The sequence below is a fragment of the Oncorhynchus mykiss genome, chromosome 3, assembly GCF_013265735.2.
Source record: "Oncorhynchus mykiss isolate Arlee chromosome 3, USDA_OmykA_1.1, whole genome shotgun sequence".
In the NCBI taxonomy this organism is placed as follows: Eukaryota; Metazoa; Chordata; class Actinopteri; order Salmoniformes; family Salmonidae; genus Oncorhynchus; species Oncorhynchus mykiss.
Window position 1 is genome coordinate 15,602,146 of NC_048567.1, and position 20,711 is coordinate 15,622,856.

Sequence of the window (20,711 nt, forward strand, 5' to 3'; positions counted from 1 at the left end):
CCATGTTTCTGTACTTCCTTTTCCCTTCTCATTTTGTTCCCTCTATTTCTTTCTTTCACTGTTCTCTATTTTCACTGAGCTTTTACTTTTCTTTTAACTCATTTGTTCTTGTTTTTTAACATATGTGTAAGCTATTGTGTGTGTGTGTGTCCAAGTTTGTGTGTGTGTCCATGCTTGTCATCCTCAGTTACTTTGGTCTTTCCAAACTTTAGGTGGGCTTCTTCCCCAGTGAGTGTGTGGAGCTCATCAACGAGAAGCCTCAGTCCGCCGCTAAAATAGGTGGCTTACACACACACACACACACACACACGTTATGACACCAACATACTAAATCCCACTTACTGTACATTATCACATACAGTGCCTTCGGAAAGTACTCGGACCCCTTGACTTTTTCCACATTTTGTTACGTTATTCAAAAATGGATAAAATACATGTTTTTCCTCATCAATCTACAGACAATATACCCCATAATGACAAGGCAAAAACAGGTTAAAAAATACAGAAATACCTTATTTACATAAGTATTCAGACCCTTTGCTATGAGACTTGAAATTGAGCTCCGGTGCATCCTGTTTCCATTAATCATCCGTGCGATGTTTCTACAACTTTATTTGGAAAGGCACACACCTGTCTATATGAAGGTCCCACAGTTGACAGTGCGTGTTAGAGCAAAAACCAAGCCATGAGGTCGAAGGAAATGTCCATAGAGCTCTGAGGCAGGATTGTGTCGAGGCACAGATCTGGAGAAGGGTACCAAAGAACATTCATCAGGGAGGTGACCAAGAACCAGATAGTCACTTTGACAGGGCTCTATAGTTCCTCTGTGGAGATGATTGTCCTTCTGGAACGTTCTCCCATCTCTGCAGCACTCCATCAATCAGGCCTTTATGGTAAAGTGGCCAGATGCAAGCCACTCTTCAGTAAAAGGCACATGACAGCCCGATTGGAGTTTGCCAAAAGGCACCTAAAGACTCAGCCCATGAGAAACAAGATTCTCTGGTCTGATAAAACCAGGATTGAACTCTTTGGCCTTAATGCCAAGCGTCAGGTCTGGAGGAAACCTGACACCATCCCTACGGTGAAGCATGGTGGTGGCAGCATCTTGCTGTGGGGATGTTTTTCAGTGGCGGGGACTGGGAGACTAGTCAGGATCGAGGGAAAGATGAACGGAGCAAAGTACAGAGAGAACCTTGGTGAAAACCTACTCCAGAGCGCTCAGGCAGGACCTCAGACTGGGGCAAAGGTTCTTCTTCCAACAGGACAAAGACCCTAAGCACACAGCCAAGACAACGCAGGAGTGGCTTCGGGACAAGTCTCTGAATGTCCTTGAGTGACCCAGCCAGAGCCCGAACTTGAACCCTTGAAATAGCTGTGCAGCAATGCTCCCCATCCAACCTGACAGAGCTTGAGAGGATCTGCAGAGAAGAATGGGAGAAACTCCCCAAATACAGGTTTGCCAAGCTTGTAGCATCATACCCAAGACTCGGCTGTAATCACTGCCAAAGGTGTTTCAACAAAGCACTGAGTAAACGGTCGGAATACTTATGTAAATGTGAGATTTCATATATTTTTTTTGTCTTAATACATTTGTAAACATTTATGAAAAGCTGTTTTTGCTTTGTTATTATGGGGTACTGTGTGTAGTTTGAGGGATATATATTTGTTTTAAATCCATTTTAGAATCAGGCTGTACCGTAACAATGTGGGAAAAAAGTCAAGGGGTATGAATACTTTCCGAATGTCCTGTACACCTGCACTGTGTCCCCCGATCAATGTCAGATGTATTGAGTGACGTTTGTGTTTCCAGATGGAGATCCAGCCAACTCCAACGCACCAGGACCTCCCTCTCCTACATCCGGTAAACAGACGCAATCAACCAATCACTGCTGTATGAGTATTTAGTCTCCACAGAGTGTGTCGAAGGTGTTGCAGGAGCTTGAAATGAGGTTGACAACATGCAGTACTAACTGTCATGGTTACTTTTTTTCTTTCTGGCATGCAGCATATATCGCTTATTATATTTAATTGAACTGTATATAACAGCCACTTTTCCTCCCTGTCCCTTGTATCTTCGTCTTGTAAACATTCAAAAATGATATCTTTCTCTCAAAATGTTTTTATTTAAGGATACATGACCTTGTGGTGTTAACCAGATGCACACAGCAGATCACGTGACATTACATAGTTTCAGAATTACTCAGCCCATAGGTTGTTTTTCTTGCTTAATGTGGTCACCACAACATCTTTGCAATCTTCATATTTGTATCTCTGACCACAGTATATCTTTGTTCTGTACTTCGCATTCCCAAAACAATGTATTTAGCTGGTGTTCCAACCGCCTTCCTGTTGTATCTATTGCCTTTCTCTCTTTCTCTCTCTCTCAGTTCCTCAGCCTTGGTACCTAAGACTTGCTGGTAACAACAACTGAAATGGAATTACTCTCATTAATCCAATTGTCATCTAATCAGAGTCCTTCCACCGTCGTTATCTTTCCTAACGCCTCATCTCTCCCCTTAATGCAAGGCCTGTATAACACACATTTCCCCTTAAGCCAACCAGGAAACTTACAATAGCCATTTATACAACTAGCCAAGCCTAGGGCTGTTCACATGCAGCATGGCAGGAGTGGCGAGGATGTTTTTAGAGTAGAATTAGTGTACATGTATTTTAGAGTCACCCATAAATCATAGGAACACAATGGAGCTTGTTGTATAAATGAGAAGCAAGTCGTTGTTTTAGAGGAAGACGATACAGGTTTATTATGACCAATGACAATCGTTATTTCCTTGTTCTTAATCCTAGTCTTCACCATGCGTCCAAGTAATCTGCTGCTGCTTATTGTTCTAATGATGTTGATGGTCGTGGCTCATTGGTCCAGAACACGACCCAGCCTCCTACTAGTGTCCATGCTCCAGCTCCCACTAAACTCTCCTATTTTCTGATGTCTTTTCACCCGTTTTATATTCGATGACGATGATGACATTCATGTTAAACATTCACGCCCCTCACAGAGATGGACCCCTCACCCACCACAATAGTCTCCCTTTCCCACTGTAGTGTCAATACTCAGCAGCTCTCTGTCGCCCCCCTCTGACAGTTTCTAAGAAGCACGGCAAGCTGATGGGATTCCTGCGCAACTTTATGAAGTCCAGACCCACCAAGCAGAAGCTCAAACAGAAAGGAATTCTTAAGGAGAGGGTGTTCGGCTGCGACCTGGGAGAGCACCTCCTCAACTCAGGACTGGACGGTACATAAAACACACACTTATCCTCACGTAACCGTTTGGGGATGTAAAGGAGTTGTCAGTATCTTTGGCCTTGTGATTGTTATAGTAACATAAGAGTGAGTTGCTGGCTGCAGAGAGTGAGCGGTTTTGATGTGTCAAGTGAACTCAGTACAATATTAAAATCAATCATGCCATTTTAGGATCACATTAGTGCTTCGGAGTTGATGAAATGGGACAATTGCCCTAGTTAGAGTTCTACAGTTCTAATTCTAGAGTCTCAGGGAGTCATCTCTGTGTGTCCTTGAGAGCATGGTCTGGTTTGGTGTACTACTGTAACATGTGACATGGATCTTTGTGTGCTTCTCCAGTTCCACAGGTTCTGAAGAGCTGCTCAGAGTTCATAGAGAAGCATGGTGTGGTGGACGGCATCTACAGGCACTCTGGAGTCTCCTCCAACATTCAGAAACTCCGGTACCACTCCTCATGCTAACCCTAACCCTGCATGTCAGGCCCTGAACCTGTAAAGACTTAAGACTACATAGATCATTGACTGCATGCATGAAATACAGTGGGGCAAAAAAGTATTTAGTCAGCCACCAATTGTGCAAGTTCTCCCACTTAAAAAGATGAGAGAGGCCTGTAATTTTCATCATAGGTACACTTCAACTATGACAGACAAAATTAGAAGAAAAAAATCCAGAAAATCACATTGTAGGATTTTTTGTGAATTTATTTGCAAATTATGGTGGAAAATAAGTATTTGGTCAATAAAAGTTTATCTCAATACTTTGTTATATACCCTTTGTTGGCAATGACAGAGGTCAAATGTTTTCTGTAAGTCTTGACAAGGTTTTCACACACTTTTTCTGGTATTTTGGCCCATTCCTCCATGCAGATCTCCTCTAGAGCAGTGACGTTTTGGGGCTGTTGCTGGGCAACACGGACTTTCAACTCCCTCCAAAGATTTTCTATGGGGTTGAGATCTGGAGACTGGCTAGGCCACTCCAGGACCTTGAAATGCTTCTTACGAAGCCACTCCTTCGTTGCCCCGGGCGGTGTGTTTGGGATCATTGTCATGCTGAAAGACCAAGCCACGTTTCATCTTCAATGTCCTTGCTGATGGAAGGAAGTTATCACTACAAATTCTCACGATACATGGCCCCATTCATTCTTTCCTTTACGCGGATCAGTCGTCCTGGTCCCTTTGCAGAAAAACAGCCCCAAAGCATGATGTTTCCACCCCCATGTTTCACAGTAGGTATGGTGTTCTTTGGATGCAACTCAGCATTCTTTGTCCTCCAAACACGACGAGTTGAGTTTTTACTAAAAAGTTATATTTTGGTTTGATCTGACCATATGACATTCTCCCAATCTTCTTCTGGATCATCCAAATGCTCTCTAGCAAACTTCAGACGGGCCTGGACATGTATTGGCTTAAGCAGGGGGACACATCTGGCACTGCAGGATTTGAGTCCCTGGCGGCGTAGTGTGTTACTGATGGTAGGCTTTGTTACTTTGGTCCCAGCTCTCTGCAGGTCATTCACTAGGTCCCCCCGTGTGGTTCTGGGATTTTTGCTCACCGTTCTTGTGATCATTTTGACCCCACGGGGTGAGATCTTGCGTGGAGCCCCAGATCGAGGGAGATTATCAGTGGTCTTGTATGTCTTCCATTTCCTAATAATTGCACCCACAGTTGATTTCTTCAAACCAAGCTGCTTACCTATTACAGATTCAGTCTTCCCAGCCTGGTGCAGGTCTACAATTGTGTTTCTGGTGTCCTTTGACAGCTCTTTGGTCTTGGCCATAGTGGAGTTTGGAGTGTGACTGTTTGAGGTTGTGGACAGGTGTCTTTTATACTGATAACAAGCTCAAACAGGTGCCGTTAATACAGGTAACGATTAAAGGACAGAGGAGCCTCTTAAAGAAGAAGTTACAGGTCTGTGAGAGCCAGAAATCTTGCTTGTTTGTAGGTGACCAAATACTTATTTTCCACCATAATTTGCAAATAAATTCATTAAAAATCCTACAATGTGATTTTCTGGATTTTTTTTTTTCATTTTATCTGTCATAGTTGAAGTGTACCTATAATGAAAATTGCAGGCCTCATCTTTTTAAGTGGGAGAACTTGCACAATTGGTGGCTGACTAAATACTTTTTTGCCCCACTGTACATATAGGCAAATATGCAATACTTTTTTGGCATTCAACCCTATTTGACACTCTCTCTCCCCACCAGACATGAGTTTGACAGTGAGAATGTTCCAGACCTGACCAAGGATATGTACATGCAGGACATCCACTGTGTGGGGTCCCTGTGTAAACTCTACTTCAGAGAGCTGCCCAACCCCCTGCTCACCTACCAGCTCTACGACAAGTTTGCTGTGAGTACATGGCCGTAACCCAACACAACTCCCTCCAACTGAAAGTGCTGTCCATTGTCAAAGGCTAAACTTGCCATCTGTTTTTTTCCCTGGTCTTCCTCCGTAGGACTGTATGGGAGAGATGACGGACGACGAGCGCATGGTGAAAGTACATGATGTCATCCAGCAGCTCCCACCACCGCACTACAGGTATACACAGCCATGGAGACAGAGACTACAGGTATACACAGCCATGGAGACAGAGACTACAGGTATACACAGCCATGGAGACAGAGACTACAGGTATACACAGCCATGGAGACAGAGACTACAGGTATACACAGCCATGGAGACAGAGACTACTGGTATACACATAACACAGCCATGGAGACAGAGACTACAGGTATACACAGCCATGGAGACAGAGACTACAGGTATACACAGCCATCCCAGATTGTGGACTAATGTTGTCTTTCTCTCTCTCTCAGGACCCTGGAGTACCTCATTAGACACCTGGCTGGTCTGGCCACCTGCAGCGGAGAGACCAGCATGCACATCAAGAACCTGGCCATTGTCTGGGCCCCCAACCTGCTCAGGTGTGTGTCTATGCCTACCTACTGTACCTACATGTGTGCGTTGTGGATCGTTCATATAGAAATATATCGTTTAGAACAGGTGTGCCTCTGACATGTACAGTAAGGAATCATGTCAGCTCTATTCATGACATTCCTGTCTGCAAAACCATCCTGGAGGTGACCCTGGTGTGGCTGTGTGTTGTCTCCGTGGCAGGTCTATGGAGATCGAGGCGGTGGGTCTGAGTGGTGCTGACCCGTTTAAGGAGGTGCGGATCCAGTCTGTGGTGGTGGAGTTTCTCCTCGGTCACGTGGACGTGCTCTTCAGTGACTCCTTCACCTCTGTAGGACGCTTCACAGGCACAGGTATGTACATCACCATAACCCAAACGCTGGCTTCTTTAACGCTCACTGGACACAATCCTCCGAACTTGAGTTCCATTTGTGTGGATACACACATTCCCCATTAAAATCAATGCATGATTTGCATCAGTCGGCAATCGTCAGTGACATGTGTTGATTTCAAGTTAGGATTCGACTGAAAATGTCTTCTCTCCTTCAGAGTGCTCCCTCTGTCCTCTCTCCCTCTATCAGCTCTGTGGTTTTGTGTTATCAATGCCACACACAGAGCATTTACCTCAGAGCCTCAAAGCCTCTTTTTAGTACCTACAGTAACTAGATTTACTACTCAGCCAGCCAGGCTTCCTCTATCCTCTACTTAAGGCTTTTAGGTGTCTGGTTAAATGGAGAGCTTTGGTTAAAGCCCTGTATATAATGGATGACACTTCTACCGCCATTACAATTGTCACCACCGCCCGCTGTCCTCCGCTTTTTACCCCGCAAATGCTGTAAGTCTGGGAAAGCAACTCTACTTGAATGACTCTGTGATACTAATATTTCATTGCACTCTTTGTCTTGCCTCGCAGCACAGTATAACATGTGTATGAATAGTCTAAAATGGCAGTTATGTAAGTGAATTAAGCATGGAAAGATTTTTCCACTGTATCCATTTGCTCCAAAAAGTAGTACAATATTTGGCAACATTTTGTTCTTTACTCTTGATTAACATCTGTATTAAATATGGAATAAAACTGTGAGCACTGAAAGTGAGCACTGATGATGTAGCCATCCCACTGGGCACAGACTTCAATTCAACGTCTATTCCACGTTGGTTCAATGTAATTTAATTGAAATGATGTGGAAACAAATGTTGATTCAACCAGTGTATGCCAAGTGGAATGGAAGCAGCAGCAGACAGTGAGCGAGAGCTGTGTGTCTCCGTAGCAACGGGCAAGCTGGAGTGTAAGGTCTCTCTGCAGCACCAGAGAACCAGGCTGCAGGAGGCCAGGGGTGAGGAGGTGGAGGAGGCCAGGGGTGAGGAGGTCCCTAAGGCCCCCAGGCATCCTCTTTTGGAAGTCACCGTAGCGAGGCGACACTACTCCATGTTCTGACCGTCCGTGCCTTCTCTCTCTCTCAATGTAGGATGCTTACAAGCGCTCTATAGCGTTGATTGGTTTAGTTTAGGCTTGGTCTACTTTTGGCTTCTGTGTGACCCATTTGTCCTGAGATCTCTGTACGATATGCACAAGAAAGAGTTCATGAGGAATGTGTCTCATCCTATTGGGCTTTTGTCTGTTGTTTTCCAGTAGATAGTAAGTATAGCCAAGCAGAAATGATTAAATATTAAAGCATTAGACCTCTCACTAAAGGCATCAGTCATACAAAAGTTCAACTTAAATCCAAACTGGTTCTCTAGTAAATTGGTGCGCATGTCTCATCCTATGTTCAAGAAGGGCCCTTTTCCCTTTATTCAGATTACACCGGCCCACTTTAGATTATTTCCTTTTCAAACAATCTCCAAAATATCTTTAGTTTTTAAACAAGCCATAGAAAGTTGGTTGCAATTTCAGTTTAATCCACCTGAAAAGACAGAACAAATAATACAACAAGTATTGTGGTTAAATTCAAATATACTAATTGATTTTATTTTTTTTACTATTTTTGTAGTAATGTTTATAAAATGTATAATTTTAGTGAATGATATCATAAATAGTACTGGTGGAGTTATGTTACACATGCAGCTAACACAGACATATGGAAATGTCTGCTCTACCCAAAATTACAACCAACTAATTGCAGCATTACCACAAAAATGGGAGAGGCAAGTAGAAGGGGAACAAAGTAAGGAACTTGTATGTCGGCCCTGTATTAAAGAACATAAATGGTTAAAGAAAAGTGTGATAAATAAAAACAAATACCAATTTCATTTATGGACCAAAAACGACAGCTATGCCATATAAATTGCAAAATAGTTGGGAAGATATTTTTGATGTACGCAAAACAACTCCGGATGCAAAACAAAAAATGTAATTACTATACAAAATTCTTGAAACTAATAGAATGTGTGTGTGTGTGTGTGTGTGTGTGTGTGTGTGTGTGTGTGTGTGTGTGTTATAATTTACAATCTGTAGAAGCTATGAGAATAGAAAGGTTCAATTCGTTTGTGAAGCATCACAACACAGTTGAAAAATATATGGCAAATAGAAATCCAAAATGGATGCTGTTGAGAGATGGATGGGAGAGGTTGAATGGAGCTGAAGGGTGGGACTAATAACAAGATAAAACATGTAAATATACGGGGTCTGTAAAATGTATATAGGTTCAGAACTTTTGTGAAATAGCACAGTTACAAATAGAAATCAAACTGGATGGACACAGGAGTCGCTCTCTAGCGACTCCTGTGGCGGGCCGGGCGCAGTGCATGCTGACATGGTCGCCAGGTGTACGGTGTTTCCTCCGACACATTGGTGCGTCTGGCTTCCGGGTTAAGTGGACATTGTGTCAAGGAGCAGTGCGGTTGTGCGCGTTCTCTGAAACGGCTCTCAACCTTCGCCTCTCCCGAGTCGTCTGTACGGGAGTTGCAGTGATGAGACAAGACTGTCAATTACCAATTGGATTTTTAAAAAACAAGAATTTAATATAGCCAAGTTTTGTGCGCACATGCTGACATATGTTTGTATAAACCCAGTGTCTCTTCAGGGTCAATTGTGAACTCACATTATTTTTCAGGTTGTATTGACAGTTGAATAGGCAATAAACTTCCATCCTGGTTCCAATTCATCCTATCTTGAAGTAAATGTGGTCGGTTACATTTTGTGTTTACTCCAATATTTGTTTTTGTCATTTTAAATAGTTATTAAAGTAACTTGTAGGTTTTGTGCTGTATTGCTCAAAATATTAAAGAATAGACGTTGTTTTGATCAATGTGTCACATGCTGTGGATGTTTCTTTTAAGAGGATTACATTGAGCCAGAACCACCAGGTAAAACAACTGTTGCATTGATTATTCCCAGCTTCCATGATCTGTTTTGTCTTGTCAGCTAGCTCAATAATCAATAGGCCCTATAGCTAAAATGTTTAACCTTAGTATTGTCTACAGATCAGCAGTATCTGTGTGCTTCTCCAGCTGAAGAGATTTTGTCAGCGTCCCAGCCAGGGCTCAGTTAGATGCTTTGCTTTGTGTCTCAGACTCAGATCCATGCCAGGAAAGTCAACAAATATTTTGGTTGTCTGATTTGTTCTAGCTATTCTCACAGAAACTTAATTGGGAGGATGACTGTTTGTTTGATATGGTTTTTACATTTGTATCACAAACCATTTGTGAGGGGAAAAAAAGACCCTATGATCTGTGAACGGTACATGATAGTGTGCTCTAAAACATGGATTATGTCGAGATTATGAGATTTTATTTTTCAACATATTCTATTATTCACATATTCTATTATTTATTCACATATTAATTCAACATAAAACATTAGTGAATATCTCATACCGTTTACATTTTGTACATTTACATTTTTAGACATTGTTTTAAACTATATACCGGTACTATACAAGTACATCAACTTTCCAACGTTCTGCTACTTATGAAGTTATGATAAATTATGTGAGCCCCACCAGCGAATGGGAAAATGGATTCAAATTGAACTCCTTCTGCAGGTGATTTGCTAAATGTGATTGCTTAATGACCTGTCAGTTTTTATGTATAAAATGGTCAGGTCTTCAAAAGTAGCAGAGCACAGACAGAAATTTGACCTATTTGAATAGTGTTTGACTTGTTGTTCCAAACAATATGCTAAATCAAAAAGGGTACTTTTGAAATATTAACATGAATACTTTGAGTCTTTTTAATGTGAAAAATTGTATTGCAGTATATTAATGTGGGATAAATATTTTTGGGCTTTCCTGGCATGGAATTGCCCTATAAGACACTGTTACAGTACTCTGTTAATTGCATTTTAATACATATTTGTTTAGGTGTCAAACCTGTCTGATGACCCATGCCCTGCTCTCCCCTGACGGGTGTCCTGTTTTACTTTGGTTGCTCTTTAACTGGGAGTTTCAAATGAAACGGTCCAACTTCCTCTTCATACCTCAGCCTTCCCTCCCTTTGTGTTGTTAACTCCATGTGATTTCTGATTTGAAAGCGTGTCTGTGTCTTATTCGCTCTCGTTGGGTAAATCTGAAATGACACCCTATTTCCCATATAGTACACTTTTTATTTTTATGCCACTTAGGGGCTTTGGCCAAAGGTAATGCACTACTATACAGGGAATAGGATCTCATTTGGAACAAAGCTTTTGGCCACCGTCACCGATGCCTCCTCACTCTCCCACCCTCTATCTATTACTAACGGTAGGTCCTCTCTCTGCCTGCAGGGCGGCACTCTCTGACCAGGCCCAAGTCCTTTGTGTCCACCAGGCTGCTCTCCCTAGAAGAGGCCCAGGCCAGGACACAGGCTCCTCTGCTCCTCCAGGGGGCGCCAGTCCAGTTCCAGGGCCAGTTCCGCACCGTGCTGGACCACCCTGTCGACAGGTGAGTGGGAAGCCAGGCTTATTCCAGACCATGCAAGTTTCTGTAGTTTCACTATCACATGCAGTTGATTTAGCAGTCTCACCCACCTAAATCTCTCTCTCTCTCTCCTCCCCCTACAGGAGGAAGAGAGGGCTGAAGGTACGGAAGAGAGCTGGAGGGAGCTGGAAGACGTTCTTTGCTATCGGGAAGCCCCTGGGGGCGGGGCAACGTAAACCAATGAGGATCAGCTCCCTGTTCCAGCCCGCCACCTCACATGCAGGTAGATATCATGTCTGATTTGGACCACACATACACCAGGGTTATGTTCAGTCAATTTAACTGGATGGATGGAGGTAGAAAGGAAAATAAATACCAACTTTACAGTTTATCACCCCTTTTGATCCTCTCTTTGTATGACAGATCTCTTTCTCTGACTGTCTCTTTCCCTGGTCTCTCCTGCAGGTTGTCGTGTGGACAGTGTAACCCTGCGTTCAGCTAAGAGTGAGGAATCCTTATCATCCCAGCACAGTGGAGCAGGTACACCACAGTAGGCCATAACTCACTGACGCTAATACTGATACTCATCTCAGCAGGTTAAGTCCTCGCAGACTGATCGATAGCAGAGCCTCTCTCTTCTTGTCCGTTAAGTATAGAGTATGAGATTTCTCTTTCGGGGAAGGCTGTGGAAGACCAGGAATATGTCTGGAAGCAGTGATGATAGTTTGAGTGATTTTGGGACAGTCGGAGTAGAATGGGTCCTTTGGGAGCTGGTGGAGCTGTGTGTTAGTCACTGAGCACTACAGAGACGCTTAGTTTAAACCCTGACTATTCTTTTTTTTCCTACCTCCTCCTCGCTCTCTCAGGACAGTCTATCCGTCTGCGGCGGCCCCGCTCCAGCAGTGACGGTCTGTCTTTGGCTGCCTCCATGGACCCCCAGCACCTGCCCCAGCGCCCCCCGTCCCGCCTGCCTTCCAGCCGCTCGTATGACAGCCTGCTGCCTGAGGACCGCCGGCCCAGGGATGATGGAGACGATGAGCAGGATGAAGACGAGGAAGGCATCTACATGCTGCCCGACTTCTCCAACCAGGACCCGGCTGCTTCCTGGATGGCCGAGGACGTCATTGACTTCAGCCCCACCTTCCTGGAGGACGGACCAATCGGCTTGGGCAGCAGCATAGTCACCGCGGGTGGCAGGGAGTCCCCGCCCACTGCCACGCCCCCTCCCTACCGCTGCCTCAGCCACCAAGGACACTCTCACTCCAGCAGCCAGCGCTCAATCACAGAGGACCCCGACTCTGTGCTCAACCAATCGGATGCGGCCGTCAGGAGAAGTCTGATCATTGCCGCCACAGCCCCGCCCCTTCAGGTGTTCTGTCAACACAGACCGGCCAATACCAGCCCATCTGCCGGCCAATCAGGAGAGGGTGCCAACCTGAGTACCTCACACAGTCAAGGCCAGGGCCAGCCCACTACACCTGTGACCTCTGCTCAGCCCCCGCCAGAGAGAAGATCTTTCACCCGGAAGATGGTGAATGCCTTCTCACAAAAATCTCCCAAGTCCCCTACACTGGACATCTCTGACCCTGTATCCATCAGTGTCCCAGCTAAGGTACTTCCTCCCTCTCTGTGTCACTGCTGTCCCTGTATTTCTGTATCTCAGGATTGGCTAAATACTCTGTATGATAAATTTGCCTCACCAAACTTGACTTTCTCCCTCGTAGGTGTTGGACATGATTGGTGGGCGAGCTGGTGAATTACAGCCTGGCATCCCGAGCTGCGGCCCCTCCCAGTCGCAGCCTCCTCAGATGATTTCCATGCTGCTGAGGTCATGTGACTTCCAGCTGACGGAGAGCTGCCAGCAGGAGATCCGCAGCAAACTGGGCCCCGAGGCCAAGATCAGAGGACAGGGTGAGTAAACAGGAATGGACTCGGCCAACACGTTTGATTGATTGAATGTATTAGTTGATTAGTTTGTTTTCAATGATTTGAGGTTTTACTGCAGACCATAGTCATGTAATTTAACCCTCTCCCTTCTACAGGTATAACGGGACCCACCGGTCCCCCCCTGTTCGCCCAGCCTCCCCCTCCCCCTCCAAAAAACCCAGCACGCCTCATGGCCCTGGCCCTGGCTGAGAGTGCCAACAAGGCCCTGAGACAGGGCGCCTCACCCCCCTACCGCCCCCCTCAGTCCCGGTCCCAGGACGCAGCCGACACCCGCTACCAGAGGTCCCTGTCTGCCGACGCAGGAGAGCTGCTGTCCTCTGACCCCAATCAGCTCTACTCCACAGTGCGCCCCCTGTCTGTGTGGATGACCGAGGGAGAGGGAAACGCGACAGAGACTGCAGCAGATACAGGACACGGCCAGGGAGAGAGGACTCCAGGACAGGTGTGTGGGAGTGTGCACATGTCTGTAAGTGGCACTGTATGGGTGTAACTTTGTGTAAACTGTGTCCGTTTGTACTGTGGTAAATTCTAAGTGGTGGATATGTTGTTCTGACTGTGCTGGAGCAACAGCAGTGCTGTCAGGTCATTTTCAGCAGAGCCTTCATTTCTTAACCATAACAAGCACAATGTTTACAGTTGCCTGGGCAAAATTAGATTCCTTTTTTTAACTGTCATTGTTATGAAGAGACTGTAACTTACTCTATGGCGGTAAAAAGGTTATACTTTTTTATTGCAGGATACGGGGACCCTGTCCTCTGAGACGTCTGACTCTGTGGCGTCCAACTCGGAGCTGTCTGGTGGGAGCGCCTCTGGAGACGACCAGACCCCCAGCCCCATCTACAAGAACCAGAAGCAGCTGTCACAGCCCACCAAACCAGGCCAGTCTGGGGAGAGACCTAGCCCCACTGAGTCCCAGTCTCAGAGGAAGCCCCCAGCCTACTCACGCCAGTTCTCTGCCCCTCACCTTCAACAGAAATCAACCTCCACTCAGTCCAAGCCGTCCTCAGCCCACCCCCAGCTCCTGCACTCCAAGTCAGAGTCCCCTCTGACTCAGGTCCGTGCCTTCCAGCCCACCCGCCCCAAAGTACCCCCTAAGCCCCTGGATCTGGAGCGTCCCCACAGAGCACCATTGGCCCAGACTGAGATGCGTCGCTCCCTGGACTCAGGGCGCATCAGGCGGATCTTTGGTCAGCAGGGGAACCCTCCTCTGGCCAGAGCCTTCTCAGAGCGTCTGAGTGGAGCTCCAGACCACCTCACCCGCTACCTCGCAGCCAGCCAACCATCCCCGGGTCAGCAACCGCCTCAGCAGGCCCAGATCCGGCCCGTGCCCCTCTCCTCCACCTCAGAGGACCAGGGAAGGATGGAAAACTTCTACTACGAGATTGCCGGGCCTGAGAACCCGCAGGGCCCCCCCAGCTACGCCCGCCACAGCTACCAGAACATGAGGCTGGACCTGGAGGGTAACTTCCGCCCAGCCCCCCACCCAGAGGCCAACAAAAGGCCCATCTCTCGGGGGAATCACCAACACCAACCCCAGCCTCTACACCACAACCAGGGTGGACCCAGGGAGAGTGGGCCCCAGCTCTGGTCCAAAGAAGCCACGCGGGCTTGGGCAGCCGCTCACTCCCAGTCCCATTCATTCTCCCACGGACACTCTCACTCTCACCACCACTCCCAGGACGGCTCCACCCACCACCATCACCCCTCTCACCCCCGGCCCCAGCGCCAGACCTCCTCCTCAGTCCGGCTGGCCCGTAGTGAGATGCACCCCCTCCCCTCCTCCTCCATGGTTCCCCTGGCGCTCTACCAGCACCAACACAACCTCCACCGCTCCAACAGGTCAGCCTCTACAGACCTCACCGCCTCCCAGCTACACCCCTATTTTGAAAACGGGAAGGTGTGCTATCGTAAGCCAGAGGATGCTCCTCTGAGTCTGAGCCAACCTCCCCAGGGCAAGTCTCTCCAGGGCCAGCTATCCCAGCCCTCTCCTCCCCATGCCCATAGACCGACCTCCAAGGACCTGTCTGAGCCCATCTACGTCAACTTCCCTTTCCCCAGCCCCTCTACTGGGGCCCAAAAGAGCTGGACCAGCACAGACCTGGATGGAGACTCTCCACAGGATTTTGAACCTCTTGCCTTGCCAAACGACCCCCCTCCCCCAGAGGACCAGAGACAGTCCTCCCCCCACCTGGCCCCTGACCAGGCAGGCTCCACCAGCGTCAGCCTCACCCCCTCCACTCCAGACAGCCCAGCCGCCCACAATGACTCGGCAGCAACGACCCCAGGGAGCATCCAGGAGAGTGACTTCCTCCCAGCGCCCACAGCGTCTACATCGACAGGGATCCACTGCCTCAGCCGCTCAGACCCCCAGAGCTCCAGCTGTAGTACGGAGCCCATCCAGGGCCTGTCGGGGAAGGAGATTGCCTCCCTGCTGATACAGAAGCTGGCTGAGGAGGAGAGGGCTGAGGGTCCCTCCACAGTCACCTCCTCCTCTGCCTCCACCAGCTCCTCCCCTGCCATGGAGCACCCTGCCAACCCCTACCCCAGCCAGCAGCACAACCAGTCGCCGCCTGCCTATAATGTCTACACCCCGGGCCCCTCACGGATCAGGGCTCCTCAGAGGGCTGGGGCAGGGGGCTTCCAACGCCAAGACCCGCTCCGGAGGTCCTCGCCGGGGGGCCAGTACAGGCAGGCCTTTGACGTCATGCCCTCAGGCGATCAGGTGCTCAAATACTACCGGACTCCAGACTTTACCCAGGGAGAGCACCAGAGCTCTGGCGCTAACCCCTACCCCCCATGGCAGCACTACCAGGAGCCCCCCTACCCCAGCCAGACCCTCTTGGAGCCCTCAGACTCCCCGTCTGCAGCCCTCTCCAACCTGACGCTGGGGGCCCCCAGGCCCTACCCCGGCCAGCCAGGAGGCCTCCAGTACAGCCGGTACCCATTCCATCCTGGCCCGATGCTGGGCCAATACCCCAACCCTCCCCCCCGCAGAGATGTGGTCCACGAGCCGGTGCTGCGGCCGCAGGGTCTGAGGAACCAGAGAGGGCTGGCACGGCAGGGCAGCTTACCTGGACCATCACCCAACTGGACCATCCATACTGAGGGTCAGACACGCAGCTACTGCTGAGGAGGAGCACAAAGTAGACTTTTACACACGGTACCCTATCAGACTGAATGTGAAAGAGAGAGAAAGAGCTAAGAAGAGACCATGTAAAACTCTCATGGTCCACAGAGAAAGGGAACAGGACGATAGAAAGTCTTCCTGGAAACGTGAGACAACAGGTCATGTCTAGAAATGGGACCACGGGCAAGGCATTCTGGGGTAGCTAGACATACAGTCCAGTTTCCTGTTTGAACATTCCCTGGGGCCTATCACCACTTCCCACCTGCAACCACTGGACCAATGAGAAAGAAGGGAACAATGATGGAAGGCGATAAAGAGATGAACCGAAAAGTGGCTTAGATTTGAAAACATTCCAGAGCAGACTGTTGTTGTGAACATTGAGAAAGAATGGCGAATAGCTGCCAGGGTCTTTTCTGGATCAAAATGGGGCTTACGTGGTGGGCGTGACTTACGTGGTGGCCGAGCGACAATTTTAGAGGCCCTTCTGTTGGCCGCAGTGACAAAATGTAGCGGTTTTCAAGCAAATTTTGTGCAATTCTACTCATTTTGCCATGTGACGGAGATACAATTTGACAGTTTTAAAGCATATTTTCTCCAATTCAAAAAAATGTGGTGGCCCCCATGCTATGACAAAAATTCCTGAATGCATCATTTTGGGAATTTTAGATTCTCCCTGATTGTCTAGCTTTTAGATGATGCTTAGTTCTCAAAGATGATCTTATTTAAAAAAAGATATATATATATAGGTTCATTATCTTTTCTACGTACTTCACATCTCATTTTAGTCATTTAAGTTTACAAATTGAAAATGTTTTCCATTCCGAAAATTATTTATTATATATATATATATATATATATATATATTTACAGTACCAGTCAAAAGTTGACACAGCTACTCATTCAAGGGTTTTTCTTATGTTCTACATTGTAGAATAATAGTGAAGACATCGAAACTTTGAAGAATCTTAGATCTGTTTAAAAATTTTTGGTTCCTACATTATTCCATGTGTTATTTCAAAGTAACCACCCTTTGCCTTGATGACAGCTTTGGCATTCTCTCACCTGGAATGCTTTTCCAACAGTCTTGAAGGAGTTCCAACATATGCTGAGCACTTGTTGGCTGATTTTCCTTCACTCTGCGGTCCAACTCATCCCAAACCATCTCAATTGGGTTGAGGTCGGGTGATTGTGGAGGCCAGGTCACCTTGATGCATCACTCTCCTTCTTGGTCAAATAGCCCTTATACAGCCTGGAGGTGTGTTGGGTCCTTGTCCTGTTGAAAAATAAAAGTATAGTCCCACTAAGCGCTTGAAGAAACTTTGAAAGTTCTTGACATTTTACATATTGACTGACTGACCATGTCTGAAAGTAATAATGGACTGTTGTTTCTCTTTGCTTATTTGAGCTGTTCTTGCCATAATATGGACTTGGTCTTTTACCAAATAGGCCTATCTTCTGTATACCACCCCTACCTTGTCACAACACAACTGATTGGCTCAAATGCATTAAGAAGAAAATAAATTCCACAAATTAACATTTTAACAAGGCACACCTGTTAATTGAAATGCTTTCCAGGTGACTACCTCACGAAGCTGGTTGAGAGAATGCCAAGAGTGTGCAAAGCTGTCATCAAGGCAAAGGGTGGCTACTTTGAAGAATCTCAAATATTTTGATTTGATTAACACCTTTTTTGGTTACTTCATGATTCCATATGTGTTATTTCATAGTTCTGATGTCTTCACCATTATTCTACAATAGTAGAAATAAAGAAAAACCCTTGAATGAGTAGGTGTGTCCAAACCTTTGACTGGTACTGTATATATCATAATTTTGAGTCTTTTTTTTTTTTCTTTTTTACATAAGCGGCCTGGAAAAGCACTTAGGCAGCCCGCCCAAGTCTTTTCTATGCAGAAAAAAACCCTGGCTGCTGTACTTTTTAACAGAGTATTAGGTATTCTGCACAGTGGCTGTTAGACTGGCTGTGGGTTAGGTTTGATTGGGTTTGCCTTTATTTTTTACAATGTTGTAGTACTGAAAAAGGACTACACAGGGAAATAACCTCAGTCTGTCTCCTTTTTTAAAAAGAAGAACCTCAGCAGCTTTTGAGTTGGTTTAGTGGTTTTCAGAAGGTTGATTTTACATGTTATATTTATTTAATTTTTTAGTTTCGAGGAATGCGTGTAATATAAATAATTTGTTTGAAATAAGTCTGTCGTTCCACCAATTCGGTGCCTTTTGAGATGTGTATTATTTGTTGATTTCTCCTACTTTAGTCATAAAGATCACATGTTCAACTTTCCCATCTCAAGGTTAAATTTAAAAAATGACTAGCAAGTGCCAAATATAGTAACAAGGTTGACAAGTTCATCTTTAATCGGCCATCAATCCCCTAGTGGCAGAGGAAATGTAAGCTTGTTGTGTGCAACAGGGAGGGGCAATTGAATGCACACTTCACAAAATAATACAATTATCTAGCCTAGTTATCTGTGGTTAACAGGGTTATGCTCGGCCCGCTCAGTTTTCCACCAGAAATGTTTTCAGAAGAACCAGCTCAACTGCTCTTACTCAATTATTTGGACGAGTAGATGTTCAATGTTTATTATTATTTAAAAAGGAATATTATTTTAAAAGTTTCACCATATTAAAACGAGTTCAGTTCACATAACCGGGTTGCGCTTAAAATTAGGGAAAGGTTTATTTTTTTCTTAAATTAATGATTAATCACATTTTAAATGAATACTAATCAGAAATGACTGTCAAAGCAACAAAATGACTAGGTCTTTACAATGATGGAGAAATGTTAATCTTCTTGGAAGTCACAGAGGGACATATCAAATGCAGAATCTTGGCATGTTAGCAAGTCTTTATTCACATAAAAAAAATATGTATTGAATTCTCCATGTGGTCTATATTAAAGGGCACTTCATTAAATATAACGCTTTTAAAATTCGGTATTGGTGCACAATTTTGTACTTAAAATATCGAAAGGGCGCAAAGGGCACTTATTTCGTGGAACGACCCAAGTAGTATTTGATTTGTTTTAATTTTTATCCCTGGACAGAATGTGAGTGTGTGAATGTATGTACGCATGTCTAAATGTGTCCATGTAACCAATGACGAGTGTATCTTATGGTGAGCTAAAAAGCACATAATTCAGCAAATGAAAAACTGAATCAAAACATTGCCTTCTGTTTTAGGGAATCTGTTTTTACAGACAGTACTTTGTCGTTTTAGGATTAGTGGTACTACACTAGTTTGCGCTTTCATTCTGAATGCTGTGTGTGTGTGTCTCTGTCTGACTGCAGAAAGTTTGTACTGTGTGTCTTATCTAATGTACTTATCCTTGAAGGATGTTTTTGTACATGTTAAGTCTAACAGATGCTTTTATCCAAAGCAATGTACTGTGCTGAAAATACAATACCACACACTGGTCCTCGGTTGTTTTTCTGTATCCAGATGTCCTTACCTCCATTTTGGGAGTTGTACTCACTGCCTGCCCCTATGCAACATATACCTGACACGTACAACACATTACTAAAGGTGTGATGTGATGATTCAGTGGAGGCAGAAACCAATTTCATTCCATTAACAAACCACCATGTCTTAATTCATGCAACTCCCCCATTCTGGCGTTGGGACTGCAATACTGTTATTGGACAGCAGGGGGAGACACTTCATCTCTGTAGATCATTACCTATACTGTAATGGTTTTTGCACAGACTTCCACTATATTGAACTGGGTGTGTGCACATGTATATCACTTCACTTCTGTCCCAATGACTGTGTTGGTTAAAAAAAGTGGTTCAATCCTTTCCCAGTCGTTGGTATGTCTCACTAATGTCTTTGTGGATACTTTTCCATCACAGATAGACAAATGTCCCAGTGTAGTTGTATTGTAGGAGAGCTAAACAAAGGACAAGGTTCTATTAGGCTAGTTTAGCTGTCCATTGAACATTGGGAACTATACATCTTTCAGGGGTGTTTCCTCAACTGTGTTTTAATGCTGTGATACCACTGTAGTGAAGTGCGAGGGAAGGAAGAGCTGTTTTGTAATGGGGGTGAGAATGTGAAAAATGGTGCCACTTCTGAGATGTACTTTGGGTTTTTGTTTAACGTGCCTTTTTGATGAACAATCATTTGGTTCCATAAAGCATGTTAAGGCGGTAACTTTCTCTCTTTAGGTCCAGGCTGGTAACATTGAATGGTATCTTGCCACGTGCACTATAGCTCTTTACTATGACGGTACAAAGCAGCATACAGGACCTGGTACTCTTTGTGTCCCTAAACTCCTTAGATTAAAGAAAATTGCACATTTTTCATTGAACTCCCTAATGACTCTGGACTTGGGCTTTTTGAAGGATAATTGTTTGTGTGAACGCATGTGTGTTCTCTGTTACTGTGTGGGTGTGTGTGAGTATGGTCCTGTTGTGTGAGCAAGCATGCATCCCTCCCTCCCTCTTCTCTTTTATATCTATGCAGTGACCAAGTACATTGAAGTCCATATAAGTTGGAAAAACCTAAAATGGCTATACTACCTATGTGTGTATTACAGGTGTGTGTGGGTGTAACCTGAATTTTCAGTCCAATACGATCCCTTTCAGCCTTATAGCACTTGGCAAAAGGCAG

The 20,711-nt window shown here is 45.5% G+C and overlaps 1 protein-coding gene across 2 annotated transcripts in view; it reads left to right on the forward strand.

Annotated features, from left to right (window-relative positions):
* arhgap33 (Rho GTPase activating protein 33) overlaps positions 1-16,954 on the forward strand; it is a 40,688-nt gene extending 23,734 nt beyond the window's left edge. The window contains exons 9-23 of one of the 2 annotated variants that reach the window (XM_036970308.1): positions 213-279; positions 1,811-1,861; positions 3,101-3,250; positions 3,598-3,700; positions 5,465-5,609; positions 5,716-5,798; positions 6,077-6,184; positions 6,378-6,526; positions 10,879-11,035; positions 11,155-11,294; positions 11,477-11,551; positions 11,878-12,623; positions 12,736-12,922; positions 13,054-13,424; positions 13,695-16,954. In XM_036970308.1, the coding sequence (XP_036826203.1) occupies positions 213-279; positions 1,811-1,861; positions 3,101-3,250; positions 3,598-3,700; positions 5,465-5,609; positions 5,716-5,798; positions 6,077-6,184; positions 6,378-6,526; positions 10,879-11,035; positions 11,155-11,294; positions 11,477-11,551; positions 11,878-12,623; positions 12,736-12,922; positions 13,054-13,424; positions 13,695-16,088 (4,926 nt within the window). In that variant the 3' untranslated portion in view covers positions 16,089-16,954. The remainder of the gene's footprint in view (positions 1-212; positions 280-1,810; positions 1,862-3,100; positions 3,251-3,597; positions 3,701-5,464; positions 5,610-5,715; positions 5,799-6,076; positions 6,185-6,377; positions 6,527-10,878; positions 11,036-11,154; positions 11,295-11,476; positions 11,552-11,877; positions 12,624-12,735; positions 12,923-13,053; positions 13,425-13,694) is intronic. The other variant, XM_036970309.1, reaches the window with a different exon arrangement.
* Positions 16,955-20,711: the final 3,757 nt, after the last annotated feature.